At 27.7% G+C, this 20,823-nt stretch overlaps 1 protein-coding gene across 1 annotated transcript; it reads left to right on the forward strand.

The window, feature by feature from the left end:
- The first annotated feature begins 3,380 nt into the window (after positions 1 to 3,380).
- On the forward strand, positions 3,381 to 20,673 carry LOC145838287 (reversion-inducing cysteine-rich protein with Kazal motifs-like). The gene is made up of 19 exons (XM_082945855.1): positions 3,381 to 3,524; positions 3,767 to 3,834; positions 7,572 to 7,663; positions 9,969 to 10,156; positions 12,212 to 12,465; positions 12,757 to 12,859; positions 13,691 to 13,814; positions 14,109 to 14,264; positions 15,300 to 15,439; positions 15,771 to 15,950; positions 16,224 to 16,424; positions 16,810 to 16,914; positions 17,109 to 17,241; positions 17,483 to 17,651; positions 17,864 to 18,016; positions 18,348 to 18,468; positions 18,877 to 19,041; positions 19,424 to 19,563; positions 19,899 to 20,673. Exons 1-19 carry the CDS (start codon positions 3,464 to 3,466, stop codon positions 20,106 to 20,108), a joined length of 2,763 nt encoding a protein of 920 aa, XP_082801981.1. The 5' UTR covers positions 3,381 to 3,463; the 3' UTR covers positions 20,109 to 20,673.
- The last annotated feature ends 150 nt before the right edge of the window (positions 20,674 to 20,823 follow it).

Raw genomic sequence — 20,823 nt, forward strand, 5'->3', positions numbered from 1 at the left:
TTTTTAGCAAGTTAAAATTATTGTAATTGTTTTAAGTAACCGATTTAACCTTACTTGTTTTTTTTACTGAATCAGTTTATTTTAGAACAAGCCACTTGTTTAATTTTATTCAAATACTTAGCGTTCTAGAAAGTGTTTTTATTGTTTTTTTAAATATCAAACAGTAATAATTAAAAATAACTAGATATTATTTTAAGCTGTTGAAGTAATTTTATTTTTTTTTGGTAGAGGTTTTTAGTTATTTTAAAATTCAAAACCGTTTTTCAGTAAATAAAGTGTAAAAAATTACAGTATGTACTTTCTACTTATTTTAAAAACTTAAGTAAACCAACATGTGTTTCTTTATTTAAATGAGTTAATTAAAATGATTAGCCATATATAACTAAGGATTACATGTGAAAATTAGATAGAATTTTTTTGTTATTTCTTAGTTATTAATTATATAAAACAGCGATTAGTTACTAATATCACCTTAACCAGTTTTAATTCATTAAAACAATGTATTCTTTTTATTTTTTTCAAGTCACAGCATAAGTAGCAATAGACCGGTTTTAATTAAAACATTTTGAAGCATAAACAAAAACTTTTAACTCCATGTGAAATTTTTTTGTTTACAAAAGTTCCAACAGACTTTCTTGAAAACATAAACGTTGGGGTGAAAAGAAAAATACAGGCCGGCTGTAAACACAAGGTACAGGTGCAACAAACATAAACAAGATTTTACTCTATCTCAAGCAGAGGCGGCGACTTCAAAGCAGAAGAGATGCAACTGAATGAACTTTGTTGATGCACTGTAGAAAAAGGTGTGTTGAAACGTTTGTGTTTACAAGAGTTGCCACAAACTAGTTTGAAAACTTAACGCAAAAGCTGGGTAGAATTATAAAACAAAAACAATAGAGGATACGTTTTGTACAAGCTCAACAAACATAAAAAAGTTTTCAGGTGCACTACCCCATAAGAAGCGATGAGATCAAAGCAGAAAAGTTTTACCAAGAAACAACTGTAGTCATACAGTATAGAAAGTTGAAAAGTTACTATAGATTTTGTTTGAATAGTTAACATAAACAAAATGGGCTGAATTGACAAGTGAAACCGAAAAAACAATAGAAGTCATTATGCGAGTTCTAACAAACACACAAACATGTTTTAGCACAACAAAAAGGCGGTGAGATCAAAGCGAAATCACTTTGTTGATACACTAAACACTAAAATTCAACTTTGTAGCTGGACAAAACGGTTTCTTCAGATCATATCTGCTACCCATCGCTCAGCAGCGAAAATAAATCAGCAAATCTCATCGCTATTAATTCGCCCCTCAATTACAATCGAGATTCTGACAAAGAAACTGACCGTCAAAATGTTTCCATGCATCGAATAATTTGAAAACGTCGCTTCCCCTGTTGCCCACATTCCGTCCTGCTGAGTGTCGCGCTGTTGTTTTTGTCACGACGCTTGTTGCTTTTTCGCCGCTGTGTTGCCATTGTGGTCGGCTTCCGCAGCGAAAAGTCGCCGTAAGTCGTTGTTGAAATGGTTTCTGTTTTACAACAACATTTAGTTTTATGGTGAATACAGCGGACCTTATTGTTGGCATAATAGTTGGTTTAAAACTGTTAAAGGGCTGTTTAAACAAGTTTACTTTTCAGTTTTTATCAAATTTAATTAAATTAGCTTTATGTGATTTTTTTTGTGTTTATAAGCTTAGAAACATGTTTTTTTCAAGTTAGAGTTAATTTTTGATTATTAGACCAAGTAAAAAATATAAACAGTTTTTTCCGTATATTTTGATTGTTTTTGATTTTAGCTTGTTTCTCAAAACTAAATCTTAAAATTAAACGGGTACCAAACTAAACATGTTTTTATTTCCCACAACAGATTTAAACAAGCGACGTTAGAGTTGATTTTCTTCAAGTTTTTTATTTGCTTTTTTAATCTCAATTGAACCAACTTAAGTATGAGTAACAAGTCTGACCGTATCGTAGTTTATATAAAAATTTAATTTGTACAAGTCATTTCAAATTTTATACAAAATAGTCACGTCAAATTGACTTCAAGTTAAGTGGTCAATTATGACTGACATCACAAAAACTCGTTTTGTTTTTGTAAACAAATTATGTTCTTCATGTTTAAAGAAATTGTTCATTGTTACTTCTATGTTAGTTTTTAGAAAGCACTTAACTTTTTTAAACATTGTTAGTTTGTTCGAAAACAATCAGTCAAGTTTAAAAAGTTGAAAGATGAATAGTTTCAAGGTGAAAGTTTAAGAGATCTGTCTTAATTACAGGATACAAATAATCTTAAACATCTTAATTTGTCTGAGATATTGTTTATTTATTCGCCTTAATGATAACTTAAACAAAATTAGTTGACACTAAAGCGTGATTAATTTGGAATTTCACGAAAATTAATAATTAAGCCTTGGGCTACAAAAAAAAAATTGTAATCAAGTTGAAGTTTTAAAGTTTTTTAATATTAGAGTAAAAGTTAGATAGCTGTCTGTTTTTTAGATGAATACTACACATATTAACTTTATAAAAGTTGTGATTGTACAATTATATAAAAGTTACTAAACTTAAAAATATTTTAAAAGTAAAATATTAATGAAAAATCTAAGTCCTAGGTCTTACTCAATTATATAAGTGTTAGTAAACTATAAAATATTAAACACACACATAGCTATAGCAGTACAGATTGCAGCTTTTTCCGAACTTAACTAAATAAAACATTCACTAAACATTAAAACCGCATTTTGACAGGTCAATGTATTCTTTTGTTAAATGGAACACATTGTATTAATGCTATCAAAACAAACATATATTGTCATATTGACCTCAGAAAGTAGCAAAACATTTCGGCAAACAATGGCCCATATACGTACATGTGTGACAGGCAAGAAATAAACTTGAAATTTTGATCCAAGCCACATTTACGTATATGTGTATGATGTCTGTAATTTTTAGTTTAAATTTGGTGTAGTAGTTTTTAATACATTTTAAATCAGTGATATTTGTGATTAAAAACAAAAAATACGCTGATTTTATGATCGCTTCGGATCCGGTTAATAAACAACCAAATTCTGCTGGTTTAAAGTTTATTGAAAAGCAAGAATTTTATGGAATTTGTAGGTATTTTATGTACGTATATGTATGTATATACGTAAATAAATATATGACTGGCAAGTTAAATTTGCTTGAAATTCAAAGTTTAGCCGCAACTTTTTTATTGAAGCAAGAAATTAAAACACCTGCAAGGAATAATGTAATTTCATGGACTGAAATCATAGAATGTTTTTTGTTGGTAACACAGTTCAAACTTTACCTTATAAGTCTTTTTTGTTTGTAATGTACCGAACAATGTTTATTTATGCAATTTTACAGCTTTATTTAAACTATCAAAAACATATAATTCCAAAAATTTTTGACTAGAGAGTATATTTTTCTTCTCTGTTAGATGTATAAACTGACAAATGAAGCGGCAAGCTTTTTATTTATTATTTGCTTTACTTTTTGGAACCGGAATAACAAAAGGTATTTAAAAGTTAATTTTATTCGAACAACTATTTTGTAACTAGCTTAAAAAACCTTGTATTAATCTAGATTATTTTTCAGACTTTTGTTTTTTCGTACTTATCAAAAACTAGTTTATACCAATTTTTGTACCATAAAAGTCTTTGAAAGGCTTATAACTGTTTTTAATGGTATCATTCGTAAAGAAGGTAGGTAAAATATAATTAATGATGTAAGAAAATTAATAAATTTATTATTTACAGCTTCTTGGTTCGGTTCTGAGTGTTGTGTTTATGCGATCGAACCTTCATGTAAATCATCCTGTGAAAAAGTTAGTTTTTAGAATAAACTACCGTAAAATTAATTTTAAAAGTTTTCAGTAAAAGATATATCGAGTACAGTTATACAAAAGCAAAAATTTAGAGTAAAATTTAAAAACTGGTCGAGTTTTTGCTTAGTGTGAAAATATTTAACAGAAATGTAATAGGTAAACTTGATGAGACTTCAAAAAGTTTGTTTTATTTATAGAACAACTTATGTATTAAGTTATAAGTAAAATAAGATAACATAAAAGAATTGTTTAGGTGTTAATTTCACTTTATAATGTATTGCGAAACAAAATAGATCTACTTTTTTCGAAGCATATAAACAAAAATTATCATACTTTTCGTTCGAGCCCCTGTTAAAACTCAACTCAAAAATTTTAACTCGTTCTTCAAACCTTATTACGTCACAATCAACTTACCGGGATCATCCGAACGTATCGCCATGGCAACCTTATTACGTCGTCACGGTAACCTGGCCCCTATACCCATCATATCGGATCACCCAATAAAAAGAGATTATCACCTCCCATTTGGCGCCAATTGTTCTGGGGTCGAACTTTAAGGTCCAGTGGTTTTAATTGTTTCCATGGGAACTTGAAACGGCTGTCAATCAAAACTTCATTGGCAACAATTCGCCGTGACAACGCGAGTCGCTAGTTGATTGAGGGGATTGTTTTTATTGAGGGGATTTTATTTCACGGTGTTTGCAATGACGTAGGAGGTGGTGACGTGTGAATTGTCAACACTTTGAATAAAAATTAAAAATTTAAATAAAAAATTTACGGTATTTGTTGACAGCCAAGAATTTTTATTGACTTTTTCAACGTTAAGTGTATTGCTTGGCTGAAATATTCACGCAGTTTTTGAGAAAAATTTATAAAGCTTTCTAAATTACTTTATTTTAATTAACATTTAGTTAATAAAGTTGAAATAAAGCTTCTTATTTGTTGAAAGCAACGAATTTATATTAGAATTTGTCAAAGATTTAGGTATATTGCTTTATTAAATTGTTTTTAATAATTTCTGAAACGAAGTTATAATATTATTTTAAGTTATTAAAAGTTTGATAAATAGAAAAAGAACTATTTTTAATATATATGATTAATTTAATTGTTGTTAAGATAATATGTTTATGTAGATAGTTGGACTTAGAGTATTATTTTCAACTAGAAATTATCTCTAAAAATATTATTTTAATAAAAGTTCAACTTAGTTTACAATAACAAACATTCATATTTATCGATATTGCGATCAAAGTTTGCACGACAAATTATTTTTCACGTTATATATTTTTTTTAACTTGTAATGTATTCGTAAATATCAACCTTTAGAAAAGTTCAAAAAAATATACAGATAATAAGAGTTTCTACTAAGTAAAAAAAAATTTAAATTTATTAATGTTTTTCTTTATCAATAAACCTTTTGAAACTTTGTTAAAAATACGACAAAGCCTGCTTTTTGAACAACATTTTCGAACTAGTTCGAACTGTGTAATTCATTAGAAACACACAAACAAAAATCAAACTTTTACTTAAAGAAATAAAAAATCTTTACAATTCAAAAGTCTTTGAAGTTTTTCCGCATATTTTTGTTATTGTTGCTGTTTCATTACTTTTCAAGGTACAATGCTAAGAAAGTTTTTGTTGTTCGCACAAAAAGCTTTCAAGGCACCCCGCTGCTAATACTTTATATTTCTAACAAGCTACAAGTCGGAAGTCTTGTTAAGTAATCTCAAAAGTATTTTTCAAACCCACATAGATTAACATAACGTCTGATTTTGGTTTTAAAATACCTTATGTTCTCAGGTTAACTAATAAAGCCTTACAAAATCTGTTGTGAAAAGTTTACTGGCTTCAGTTTGTTTCTAGTTCTCAAATAAGTATTGGGTATATATATTATTTTTTTATGTGTTAATTAAACGAAACAGAAACAGTTTAAACCACCAAAAAATATATACTTAATTTTAGTTAAACATAACATTTTTTTGTAACTGTTTAAAAACTTTGTGAAGATAAGGTACAAGTTTTCATGAAAATTAAACTCTAAATTTATTTTATGACAAAAAAAGGAAACAAAATCAGTAAGTTTTTAAGCATAAAATTCATATAAAGCGCATATTTTTTTGATTGGCAACATGCATGTATAAGTTGCAAGCGACTAAGTGAAAATGTAAGGAGATATTTCCGATAATTAAATAGCTGAAAACTAATAAAACCACTAAAAATGCTGCAAGTTTATTTGAGTATAAAGCAACACTAGATTTTTTAACTTGTCCACAAAAATCACATGAAGTTAGGATAAGAGTTTTATATTGGTCAAAACTGGTTTTGAAACGGCTAAACTTTATTATTATTAGGTATTTAAAAAAGTAAATTCACAACTTTTAAGTAAAAAGTATAAAAAAAACTTCAAATAAGCCTATATGCATGTCTAATATTTTCTAAAATTTAGTATGTGTGAAGAGTATTTTAATACAAAAGGTTTCGGCATTTTTTTTGGAGACATTACTAATAATAATTTTATTTACAAAAAGACAACATTGTCTTAGTTTAAAAAAAACATTATATGTTACATTTATAATTTTATTTTAAAAGAAATGTTATAAAATCGAAACAACTTTAAAAGCGCCTATATTTCAAACATTAAAGTGTAAATTTTATTAAATATGTAAATAATTTAATTAAATTGTAGCTCAAACTAATTTAAAATAAAAAATTCTAGTTATTTTGTTAGTAAACTTGAAAAGTCTTTCATCGAGTTTTTAAACATAAAAATGTATTCAAAATCACTAAAATTAAGCTTATAAAACTTTACTTAATTTAAAATTTAAAGAGATAAAAAACAATTTACTAGCGTTTTAAACTCATTGCAAAACTACAGTTTCATAGTGGTAAACAACTTATTTGCAAATTATATCTAATTATTATAACTGATGATCACTATGAAACTGTAGTTTTGCGATAAACTTAAATCACTAGTAAATTGTTTACATTTAAAAAAAATTAACGCGAATATTTTAAACAAGCAAATTGCTGTAACTTGCAAAAAGTTGATAGAAATTTTTTTAACAACAACTTTGTACAATTTCAACATAAAATTGTGTACATTTTAAGTATGCAATTTTTTTAAACATAATCTAAAAAATAAAGGTTATTCAAATAGCAAAGTTTTAAAACAAAACCTAAATACATAAAAAGTATAAAAGGCGCGATTTTTTATTCAACTGAAAAGCAAGCTGTATATTGCTGTTGAAATGTCGTTGAACAATTTTGTAACAAGATACTTCCGATAAGAAAGCAGCTAAACGGCAGTAAAATAAAAGCAGCTTTAAAATATAAAATTTCATATTTTTCATTGCGCGACTTTACTAGCGAATTGCCCCGGGACATACTTACCTGTGAAGTTTAATAAAATAAAAATTTGTTTGCAAGCACTGTGTGTTTGAAAATAAACAATAAAAATTAATTTAATTTTGATTTTTAAGGTTACAATGCCTTGTTTTTAGAAATATTATGAAAAAATGCTCCTTTTAAAATGTTAACTTGAGTTTTGATCTGTAAAACTGGTTTTTGGGGACATTAAAAACTAATTATCTTTCAAAAATTTTCAACACTACTTGGTTTTTCAGCTATAAGTTGCTGCTTGTAAGTATAATATTGTTTAGTGAAAACAAACTAAAGTATTTAATTTTTTAACTTTAAATTTAATTTGATAAAAATTAAAAGCAAAATTTTCTTCTCAGATTTCTTCTATTGACGGCATCACAGTCAATTGTTCTACTACGAAGGAATCTGAATTTTTTTCGTGTGTGTCCCTTCAAAAAAACATAAACAAGTATGTTTGAAAAAATATTAGTTTTATTATATTTGCAAACATTTCATAAAACTATATGACTGTAAAAACTTAGAAATTAAGTACAATAACTTATTTGTACGAATTTAATAGCTCTGTTTTTACTTACAGCAATAGTTATTTTTAACAGATAAGAACTAGCTGCAATTTGTTTAAATTATTATATACATTTTTTTTGGTTTTATTATTGTATTTTAAGGTTGTAGATAGTTCAACTTAGATTTGTATTTACTAAATAATAATAATATTTGCTTAATTTAGTAGAGATCTGTTATAAAATATTTTCTAATCTACATTCTGTTTTAAAGCTATCATTTACATTCGAAAAAAAACTAATACACATTGAAAATTTTTTAAAGCGCTTAAATTAACTCATTGAGTTTTTATAAACAAAACTTTTCATAAAAAGCTATTTACCATAAATTTAAATAAATATATACACTTTATAAGTTTCAAAATGTTTTAAATTTCTTTCTACGAAGTATCTTTTGAAGGAAGCTTTGGAGAACAAATTTAATAAAATAAATATTTAGGAAGTATTTTATTTTAGAAAAACAAACTATAGCTTTTCAAAATTTTTAGAATTAAGTTTAAAACGGTTTGCTTCTAAAAACTGCTCTAATTCAATTCTAAAAAAAAAACTTGAAAAGCAAGAGGTTTGTTTCTATATTTTTCTCACTAAAACACATCCGTATAGTCTTTTTTCTCTGCTTTAGAAACTATAAAAAGCCCGTTATTTTTGAATATATCACGCAAATAACAACAGAAAGAACAATTGAAGCTTATCTAACGCGATAAAGGGTTTCAAATTGCTTTTCTAACGTATGTAAAAGTAACCTTATCCAGATTTACGGGTTTATTACTAAACGGGTGATTTTCTTATCATTTAACAAATCTACTTTCGGATAAATGGTGTGTCGGTAAAAAGGGGTAATTTCTTTCACACTTGCGACAGTTGTAAAGCGGTTGGGACATTAAACTCAATTTTGGTAACTGTAAATTGGTCAATTGTTAAATTGTTGAAATTTGTTTGAAATTTCATGAACAATTTCAGGAAATTGCTGATGGAGTAATGAAATAAGTGTTTAAAAAATTTGAAGAAATTTCATTATTTCAAGTTCGTACATGCATATAACAATATTTCAGTCTTTTTTAAACCGATTTATGTTTTGTTCATATTTAAATTTTTGTGAAGAAACTAAGGAAACTTCTGGTTTTATAGAGTATTAGAAATATGTAAAAAAAAGTAATTAAAAATTTTTTAAAGTTAGTTTACATAAAAAATAGTTTTAGTTAGTTTGTAAAACAAAACAGCTTAAAGAAATTAGTGGTAGTAAAAGTTATTTAAAATTTCGTGGAACAAATTTATAGCAAACCAATAAATTATTTTCAATAAAAAATGTAAACTATTAGTTAAATTGCTTTTTTAAAACCTATTTAAAAAATCTTTAGCTCTTTAACATTTTGACTTTTTGACCCTAAAAAACAGCATTTTTTGTCAAAAAAGTCAAGATTATTTTTTTAAACTTTACTAAATAAGGTCAATAATGAAACATATAGTTTCGTATATCGTGAAACTATTTTGTTATAAAGTGGCATAGATAGTACTTAATAATAAAGCAAAAGTAGAAACTATATTTTTTTTGATAGATACTTTAGTGTACTCTAGAGTAAAATAAGTTAAAGCAGTAACTTTTTGTACGAAAACTTTTAAGTTTTAAAACTAACTATGTACTATAATAAAAGTATAATATTGTTTGCATTTATAAACTTAAAAGTAGGAAACTAAACTTCATTGACCTTAAAATAAAATGCAGTCAGAATAAATGTCTTTGTTTAGTTTTTTAACAGTTAAACATAGTTCAATTTACATAACAGCATATTAGACCTTTAGTGACTTTTTGTACTTTTTAAACAAACGTCTATAAAAACAAACAGTTTCTATTTTTAGCTTTTGATTTAGAAACAGTTTTTGTTTTGCAAGTATTACTTAAGTAATGCTATCATGAAAAAATGTAAAAATAAACTATCTTATTTTTAATACTGGAATGCATTTTTTTATATTTATGAACAAAGTAATTTTGATATTACCAAAACATAACGAATTTAGCATTATTAATTGAAAGTTGAGTGTAAATTTAAAAACATAAAATATACTTTTACTGGAAATCATAAAAACAGTTTAAAACTCCCATACAAGCTAATATTATTTTATCAAAAGAATCAATGCAATAGGTAACTGTTTGATTAAAACGTACGATTTTATTTTTATTATGACTTTTCTCAGATGCTGCACGCCACACAGAATGAGTCATGACGTCACGCCCCTCAAGTGCGAGCAGAGGTGCGCTGACGTCATCAAACTGCGTCACAACAATGACGTCATACCGAGGAAGCTGTTGAGTGACGTCAGATCAGAGTGCGGCAACAAAATGGCAACCTGCGTTGGGGGGAACAGAAACACAAGAAAAACAAGTTGGTTGATTTTCTTCTTATTTATTTTTCTTACTTGGTTAAAAAATTGTTGACAAAACTCTTTAATATGTTAGTATTGGTCACTTTTAATTTTATTGCAACGTCTATTACTATTATTGTTATTATTACAAGTTGGTTTTATCTGATTGTATTTTTAAAGTTTATTTTGAACTTATTTTAGTATTGTATTTTTTTAATACTTACTTTAATTAAGTTTACAACTTAGTTATTATTAAATGTTAAGAAATCACCGCAAAACCAGTTTGTTTTATCAGATTTTTTTTGAATGTAAGAAAACTTAAAGTATTTATAATAACTTTTATTAAAATTACGATGAACCAACTTTATACTGTTTTTACTTCCGTTTTTATCAATATGATAAAGTATAAACTTAGTACTAGTTTTATTTATCAACATTTTATTAATATTTGACCTTAAAAGATCTCTACTAAGTCTCAAACTAGTTTTTTGTCGGGTAATTATGACATTTTTGGTAGTATTAACACCTGCGTTTAGAAATTATTTGGTCATTATTAACTTATTTTTATTACCGTTTTATTAGCTTGATAACTAAAGGCCCTCAGGTTACTAAAACGTGTTGGTTAAAAACATTTTAGTGTTGAAAATTAGTATAATTATGGTAACTTTTAAACTGGTTCTTTTTTAAACTCATATTTTTGTTGTAAGTTGATGTTATTATATTCTAGTTGTTTTTTTATTTTCTGGTACTTTAATTAAAAAGCTTTTGCTGAAAATCACTGGTCAACTTAGTTTTTCTTTCAACAACTTTTAAGTCTTGTTTTTAACATTTTCATGAGCCATTTTATTACTATGATTTTATAATTTTATTTGTAAAGTGGCAACTTTTTTTTACTGGTTTGAACGTTTTGCTGATGCGAAAAGATTTAAACTTATTAAATTAAACCCAGTAAAATCTTTAGCTATCAAAATGCTCTAAAAAGTAACAAGTTTTAATTTGATCATATCGCTATTTGTGTCAAAACATCAATTAAAATGTCTTTTGTATAGTTTTTAACTCAATAAATAAGTATCTAATTGTCACCAACACTTCAAACTACATAAAACTTTCAAAGTTTCACAGCTTAGCTATAAATATAAACTGAATAACATAAAAGTAGTTCTATATATGAATCCTCATTTATATATGGGAAAGAGGTTAAATAAGAAGCATAAGTTTAGATAAAAATAGGTTCAAGTATGAAGCTCATATCATTTATAATTAAAGCTAGATTTCTCCGGAAATTAGTAAATTTTCTTATTTATAAAACAAATGTAATCTCCTAAACGAGAATAACAGTTGAGGAAATTTTAGCTAAAGGCAAAAAGTATCAAATCTTGATAAAATGCTTATAAATATTTCCTCTAGATTATAAGGTCGTAATCATGACAGATCTTGGTAAATTAACGTGATTAAATAGCTAAGAATTTTATTTTTTATTAACTTAATCTGGCACGATAAAAACATTGGCAACAATAAAATTTAAGATGTTTTGTAGACTATAATGCTATTTAAGTTACATGCTAGTTAGTTCATAGTTGCCTTTTCAATAATAACAACTGAAACTTTAATAACAAAGGTCAAGAAGCACCCATATTGTATTCACTATAGCAACTAACAATTCTGTAGATGTTACTGATTAGCATTAAATAGTTGTATAAGTGGTTTTTTACTAGCTTAGAAATATAACAAAAAGATACTTTACTTAAATGACAGAGATTTTATACTTGAGATTGATGATTGCAAAAACAAACTTGTTATCTTTTGAGCAAATCGCTGTTTTGCACTAACGGCTGATAAATGAGTAAAAATTGAAAATAGTAGTAATAGGTAACTTTTTAATCAAAAATAATGTAACAGATATCCGAAAAATCTTCCAATTCATAGCAGATACTTTTTTGTTAATTTTACACAAGATAAATAATTGATAGAATGCTGTTTGTTGACTAATTACAAATTTTTAAATGGCTTTTTCTTTTAATAAGAACTCCAACATGCAATAAATCTAAATTAGCTACTTAAACCTTAACTTCCAGGCAACAGATGCTGCGAGATCAGTCCAAACTCCAGATGCCGGAGAGCATGCAAGGACATATACCAGAGAGAGACCGACGCTGAAGTCATAGTGGATCACCTGGAGAAGAAGTGTGGCAAGATCAGCTTGCTGGATCCCTTCTGGACTTGTTTGATCAACGAGGACAGTTCTGATGTAGGGGAACTCCCGCTGACCACTTCAACTCAGTGCTGCCACAAAGCGTGGAGCTCAAATTGCAGGGATGAGTGTTTGAAGGTTCGCTTTTTTTATTTTGATTTTATTAATTTTAAGATATTACTTATACTATTATTACTAAATTATACTTCTTAACCTTTCTTAACGATCCTTTTAATGATACTTACTTAAATAAATTTAGTAAAAAAGTGAAGAAAGTTCACTATTTCAAGAGTTAGTATAAAATTCAAAACATTTCATTGCTTTTATTTTAGGTATTTAACGATAACTATAACTAAAAACAATATTTTATTTTTAAACAGTTCCGATAAAACTAAACTGTAAGTTTTTTAAATTTAATTAATTTAACAGTTGTACCCTGCTATTCAACCTTCGCACTTCCGATGGGAAGTTTTTGAGCAAAGTTGCATGAAGCAGCAACAAGAGTACGAAATGAAGCACTGTTTTGCTGAAAGTTTGTTTTTTTTATAAAACCTTTATTTTAATAAACATACTGGCTATTTTTATATCAAAACTTTACTTTTAAATAACTTTATAGTCAAATGTGTACTAAACTTGAAAACTTTTTGCTGAATTTTGTTATATCTATTTATGTTTTATTGCACTTTTATTTAAATACACACATTCTGATTAATTTTTGTATCGAAACTAATCTTTTAACCATTTAACACACGATATACAGTCTTTTTCTTGAAAAACCTAAATTTTTTATCAACAAACTTCAAATAGTTTTGCGGTAGTAAAACCAGTCTGACTAGCCACTATCTAAATACACAAAGTAATTCGATTAAGTTCGTAACGCTGATTTTAATTATGACATTATAACGCATTCGCTTGGCACCCTGTATCAATTTAGCGGTTTAGTGTTTAGGAAACCTTGCTGATATTTAACACTACTCACCAAAAGGTCAACATTTTATCTGATTAAAATAAGTTTATGCTCGATGGCGCTACACGCGGTTAAAATTGTAGACTAAAGCTTGGCAGCACCGGCTAGAAAATAGAAATTAAAAAATATACTTTGTCGGTTTAAAAAAATCTTGTTTAATTTTTTTAAGAACTTAAACAAAAAAAAAGCTACTTGCTATTGAAATTTTTATGTAAAGATTAAAGGTTTTATCGTCTTAATAATTTTAGTCTTTTGTTTTAGATTATGTTTTTAAAAATTTTACCTTAATTTCCTCAAGACAGAATTGTAAATTTAACCTTACTTATATCTTTAGTATTATCATTTATAAATACTTATTTATCAAATTATTTTTTAATGCATATATCTCCTCAACAGCTAGTGAACCCTGCACTGTTGGATGCAATAATATGGAGTTTTGCACAAACTTTAATAACCGCCATTCCTCGCTTTTCCGAAACTGCAACAAGCGTGCGGATAACGAGGCGAGACGGATGTTCGAGTTAGTAAAATTTTTTATGATACTGAAAAAATAAAACAACATTTTATTAAACTTTTGAAAACTCTTAATCATTTCCAAACAAACAACAGTGTATAACTACTAAGAAAGTTTTTGTTTAGAGCTATAGTTATTTTGGTAGTTAATTAAAACTTTAAAAGAATAAAGTAAGAAATCTTTCAAAAGAAGGCTTAAACAGAATATATACCTAGTGCAAATGTATTTTCATCAACCATTTTTGCAAACTTAAGAGATTCAAGTATTCCGTTTTAAAGCAAAGCAATCAAACTTTAACAGGGACTGGAAGAGGAGCAAGAAGATAAAAATTCCCGGTTTTTCCATGATCGAGCTGGAAACTGTGGACAGTTGCGAGACAGAAAAGTGGAAAGCAATCGCCTGCATCATAAATATCAAGCCCTGCAGTTCCTATTTAGGGGAATTTAATATTTGCAAGTGAGATATTGTTAAGTTATTTTGCATCATAAACATAAAGCCCTGCAGTTCTTATTTGGGGGAATTTAATATTTGCAAGTAAGATGTTGATAAATTATTTTGCATCATAAATATCAAGCCGTGCAGTTCCTATTTAGGGGAATTTAATATTTGCAAGTAAGATGTTGATAAATTATTTTGCATCATAAATATCAAGCCCTGCAGTTCCTACTTAGGGGAATTTAATATTTGCAAGTGAGATATTGTTAAGTTATTCTGCATCATAAATGTCAAGCCCTGCTGTTCCTACTTGGGGGAATTTAATATTTGCAAGTGAGATATTGATAAATTATTTTGCATCATAAATATCAAGCCGTGCAGTTCCTACTTAGGGGAATTTAATATTTGCAAGTAAGATATTGTTAAGTTATTTTGCATCATAAACATAAAGCCGTGCAGTTCCTACTTGGGGGAATTTAATATTTGCAAGTGAGATATTGATAAATTACTTTGCATCACAAATATATAAGCTTGCAGTTTGTATTTAGGGGATTATATTATTTGCAAGTGAGATGTTGAGGGTTTGGCAAATATCTAGAGTGGTTTATTCTGTTTCTTGAAACGCATTTATTATACCTTTATAACATGTCACTGCTTGAGTTTTGAATTTAACTTATTATATCTGTAGAAATAAAAGCTGTTGTTCATAAAAAGTAGCTCAACAGTGTTTATTATGTAACAACTGGTTGTATTGACAAACGCACCTGTAAATGTTGTTTTTACTTCCTGCAGATTAAACCTTTATAGTAGGATAAAATATTTTATTTAATCCTGTTCTCTATAAACAACAATCGTTCTGCTTGTAATACTAACTTTAAGTCAACTTAAGTTAAAAATTAAACTATTCAGAAAACAATAAACTAAGGTAGAAGTTTAAACCGTTTTCTGACTTATAAAATTTTGTATTAAAGCTTTGTAACAACTTAAATGACATATACAAAAGCTTAGAAAAGAAAAGGTATTTTTTCGTACTTTATTATAACTTTTTATTTACAGAGACGACTGTTTAGACATGCTATCCTCGTGTAGTGTAGAAGAACACGATTACAGAAAATCAAACAGTGTTTGTGACAAAATAATAAATTCTGGATATTCTCACAAGAAAACTACTTGCATAAAACTTTCAACTTATACAGGTTTGTTTGTATATATTATACTTTAAAGTTACTTAGTTACGAAAGAAAACATTAGTTTGTGTTTGATATAAGGTGATTTATATTTAATGTTTTAACATTAAATTAAGCTATTAGTTCTCAACAAAAAGTTACCATATTTATCTAAATTTCTACGCTTTTATTCTAAATATAATACCTAGTTGATATTTAACTGGAAATATTCCAAAGTATTAATTCCTTTATCATTCGAACAATCAAGTTCTATTGTTTTGTTTCCGATATGATAAAATATTGCTTTTTATTTTGGAAAAAGTCAACGATCTATCTTAGTTTTATTTTATCATTCGAACAGTCCCAGCTCAATCAGATAAAGTGGTAAGAAAATCTTCATCGCTAGCTGTCGCCCTAATGTCGTCAGGGACGCCATTTACGACACCTTGTGGCAACAACAACGCCCTCAAGTGTCAGGAAAATGAGGTGTGCTTAGTGAATCGTGACGTAAACATCTACTCTGCAACCACTTGCGTCCCAGGTTTGAATATTATTTGTTCATAAAAAAATCTGAATAACAGTTAGATTAAAGTTAATCGGTTTGTAAAAGATAAGTGAGTTTGAAAGCTCAACACAAATAATTTGCAATTAATTATTTATGAGCACGGTTTATTTATTTATATCAAAGTATTTTGTTAAACAATAATATAAGTACTATTTTTTTTTTATTTACACATTTTTCTATTGTTTCTGTGCTGACAGCTTACACAACTAAGCAATCATTAAACAAATTAAAAACTCAATCATTTTTCAGGATGCTCATTGGACAACAGGGCTTCAATCCCGCACGGTCACGTGATCACCACGTCCTCCGGTGGCGGTGAAAGTGGCGGGAACTGCCGGGAGGTGGCGGTGTGCGACGCGCGATCAGCCAATCACAAGCTGAGAAAACTGAAAGTTAATTACTGCATCGACGATTTCAGGAAAGAATGCATGGTCGATGAAAGAGTGATGAGTTAGTTTTTGTTTGTTTTAATTATTTTATTTATTTAAACGATTTCAGAAAAGAGTGCATAATTTAAGAGAGAGCTAGCTTAGTTTAAAGTATTTATTTTCAAATATATTAAAAACCAAAGACTGTATATAAATGTTTGGACACAAAATTTGTTGAATTAAATATTTTTTAATTTCAAATTGTTTTCTTTCCACTTTTAATAAATGTTAGCTTACTTTTACGCTTTTAAAGCATTGCATCATTTTTTGAGTAGTATCTTATTTAGTAACTAGCAGGCTAAAGTTTTAGTTTTTTTGTGTACTAATGGTCTGTGGTTGTTTGAACTTGCTAAAAATATCAAATGATTCGTATATTACAATTATATATAAACTTTATTTACCCACAGTGCACCTCCAAACATTCGAAAGCAACTGCAATTTCTGTGCTTGTTTCAATGGGAAAGTTTTATGCACAAAATCGAAAAGTTGCAAAAACCCTAACAGAGCAAAAAGTAAGTTTATTTTTTGTTCAAAAATTAAATTTATTAGTATTGTACAAAATTTAAAAACAATACAATAGTTGTTTATAACGTAAAACTTTTCAGAACGTTTAAGATTGTTTTAGTATGTAATTTAATAACAACTCTTTAATTACGCAAGAAAATGTTTTATAGAGACTCAAATAAAAAACTAAATATGTTTACAGAATGTGATTGCTCTTTAACTCCACCGTGCGGTGAAAATATTTTGGATTGCTATGATTGTCAGCAGTTTTGCGAGTCACGATCTATGTCAAACGTAGAGACATGTGAAAGTAACCCGTGTAAAAGAAACGAAAAGTAAGAAAAACTAAAACATGTTAAACACACAAAACTTTATTTTTATAGCTTTTCAAATAATCTTTAAAGTTTCACTAAATGTTTTCAATATATTATAAGGAGTTAAAACTAATTTTAAAGTGTAATGCCATTATTCTAATAACCTTTTACTCGCAAGCTTATCTTGTACATCAAAGTATTGTTTTTTAAGCATTTTTTGATTTTACTTTCTAATAGCTCAATGTACTAATTTTTGAAACAGATGTACGCCGACAAAAAGGGTCTGTTTGGCTTATGGGCCGTCAAAAAAGTGTCCACAATACGAGTGCATTCCAAAACAAAGAAAATGCAAGAAATTAATAAAAAATGCGGTTCTGCAACACGAAGGTAGCTTTTTTGACAACTACGACATGAAGTACAATAAATATGAGGTTTTTTTTTTTTTTTTTTGCTTGTATTTTGCTTATAGTTTTTCTATATTAAAATTTTGACACTTTTAAACGCTTTTCTAAACTTTACAGCAAAAAACAAATTTCACCAACTTTATTAAAACAATTATATGGTTGTTAATTTAAACAAATTTTTAATTTCTATAAACAAATTTATTCAACCATTTTTTAAGAGACTTATTATTGTCAAACAGAGAATTCTTTCTTCTTCTCTCTTTTTCTCAAACATGCACTTAGCAACAAACCCACAAACAAATGTTTGCGATGAAAACTCAATCACCCACAAAGACATTTGCACCTTAGCTGAAAACTCAAACTCCATGTTTTCCTACCATGGGAAATGTAAGGTAAGTATTGTTGGTGTATTGATTTGAAATTTTAATTTTAGAATTTAAATAATAATTTTATGTTATAGAGAAAAATTAAGTTTTATAATTCTATACGTAAATTTGTTTTTATTCAACTAATTTGATAACGATGCTAATGATAAAAAGTGTGCTAAAAGTTACCTTTAATTTTCTTGGTTGTTAGTAACAAGTATCTTCACAGTCAAAAAACTTTTTGTAGCATAAATAATAAAGTTTATAAGAATATAAATATTCATAGTTTTTTTACATTATAGGACGGATGTACGAATAATGAAAAAAATAAAGTATGTGATAATATATAACTTTTTAGGACGAATGTACGAATAATGAAAATAATAAAGTATGTGGATACGATGGGGTCACTTATAATCACGTGTGTCAAGCTACCACTAGCGGCGCTCTTGCACAGTACAAAGGACCCTGCGTTGAAGGTAAATAAAATATATATGAGTACAATTATTGAACATGATAAAAATTCTATAATTTTATAATCATAAAAAATGTAAACTTTCCAAAAGTATTGAACAAATTAATGTAACGTTTAAAATGTTCTAATTACAAAAAAAGAATATCATGCAACATTTAAAACAAACCATACGAATTTATTTTGTTATGTAACTTTAGTTCATATTCAATTTACAACAACTATCATAAACATACATGTTTAAATGTTTTCTCTAAAAGAAATTCATTGTTATTCTTAACTTTTTATTGGTTTAATGTGGTTTTTACAGAGAAGTATCTTTGTATGTTTATAACCATATAATAATATACCTGCAAAAAAGTGACCAATTTTTTTAATGAGTTCCAAAGTTACTTCAAAAATTATGTTTTCAAAGGTTGCAATGTCGAATGCGTACATAACGCTTCATCATGCTCAACCGACCAACTAGTTTTCCCGCCAAATTCGTGCTGTCCTGTATGTGGAGGGATGATGAGAGTTTTATTCGATCGACAGTTTATTAGGGAAGTAGTCCTCAATGAGGAACACCAAATTTGGAAAGGTATTTATTACTTCTTACACTGTGCATTTATGAATAAAATTGCAAAAATGTTATTATTTCCTTAGAGGAATTTATGACTTTTCTATAACTAATAGTGCTTCCTGTTTTCATGAAAACGATACGAGTGAAACATCTTTTAAGGTAACAAACATAACTAAGCGTGTTTAAAACTTAGAAGTTTACAAATATGCATAAAAAAAACTGTTCTTTTACTAAATGATTGAAAAATAATTAATAAAAATGCTGAATAAGAAGTAGCGGAAATCTATTTAACTCTAAACCTGTATATACAACATCTTGTTTCATTTAACTCTTATTCTGTTTCAATAAGCTCGTCAATAATTAAATGAACATAAATCCTTAAAAAAACATTTAAAATTAGATGTGGTTACTGTAAAAGATGTGTCTCTTCATCTGGGAAGGTTTATTGACGTGTTTGAATGCAAACTTTGGACTCATTTGACAGATGAAGACGATCTTGCAGTATTAATCGTCCCATCAGATCCTAACAATAACGTTTTGGTAAGTAATAGTTTAATTGAGAGTAGTTTTGAATATAGAATTTTGATTTTTAGTACTCTCTAATACAGTTTAATTCTCATAAGCAAGTAAATCAGTTTTCTTTTGTGTGTTCTTTAATGTTTTATATCTTAAAATTATATTTTAATTTGCTTTAGATCTCTTTTTTTTAGCCGTTGTATTTTGTAAAAGAGCTTTATGTTAAAACATGACTGTATAATAACTTTTTCTAAAACTAACAGCTAAAAGTATGTCAGAGTACTGTATACAAACAAAACACATTTTTCAATTATATTTTATCATAAATATATAAGGTAAACTTTTTAACTCACTAACAGGTCAAAGTGTGTCAGAGCGAGGCTGAAAGATTGAACGCTCTCATCAATCAGAGGCACCCCAAGATCGCAACAGATCTCATACTGAGCTCCTTGGTCGCATCCAGACTCTCTGCGATCCCCACAGAAGACACACCTCCTTCCTCGGCTAACACAAACACATTTTATTTTGCACACTTAATTTTCTTGTTGCTGTTTTACTTCATTTCGTAGCTCGTTTGAATGTAAGATCGTTAGATATTTAAAAAAAGGTTGGATCTAAAGATATAAGGTAGCAAAAGTACTTTAATATATAAAAGGGCAGAAGTTGGTTACTTTCAAAAAAAATTATTAATTATTTATGATACGGAAATTATTTGTGCTACCCCAAATTAATATCTTTAAGTTCACTATCGTACTATACTAAACCACCTAGGACATTAAACTTTCCCTTTTAAATCAAACTAAAAACACTTTTTGTACTACAAACTCGATGGTTCCGTCACAAAAACCGTACTACAGTACTCATACAGCGCACTGTGTTTTCACTTTTGACACAAAATAAGTTTTTGTTTTAAACTTGTTTTTATCAGAGCGTCCTCATAACTTTATTGCTCTTTTGATTTTGTGCTTTATTTTTATTTTATTGCTTTTAAAATGTGTCTTGTTTTTTTTTACCTCACCATCAGCATTTTTGTCTCATTTTTTGAATGTTGAACTCGTTTTTTTTTGGACAATTTGTGCCGTTTACAACTCATTGCTGCCATCTTACGTTTGAAATAAATTATTTATTATTGAATTTGTTTGTTTTTATAAAGTACCTTAAAATACTTATAAACTCTATTATTATTGAGTTGTTAAAGTCTGATATACAAGGTTTTGTTTCGTAAGAAGAAATACAAATTACCAACTTTTTTTAGTTGAACTAAAAACCTGATACTTAAATTTG

This window comes from Thalia democratica, chromosome 6 (genome assembly GCF_965202585.1).
Source record: "Thalia democratica chromosome 6, ktThaDemo2.hap1.1, whole genome shotgun sequence".
NCBI classification, from domain to species: domain Eukaryota; kingdom Metazoa; phylum Chordata; class Thaliacea; order Salpida; family Salpidae; genus Thalia; species Thalia democratica.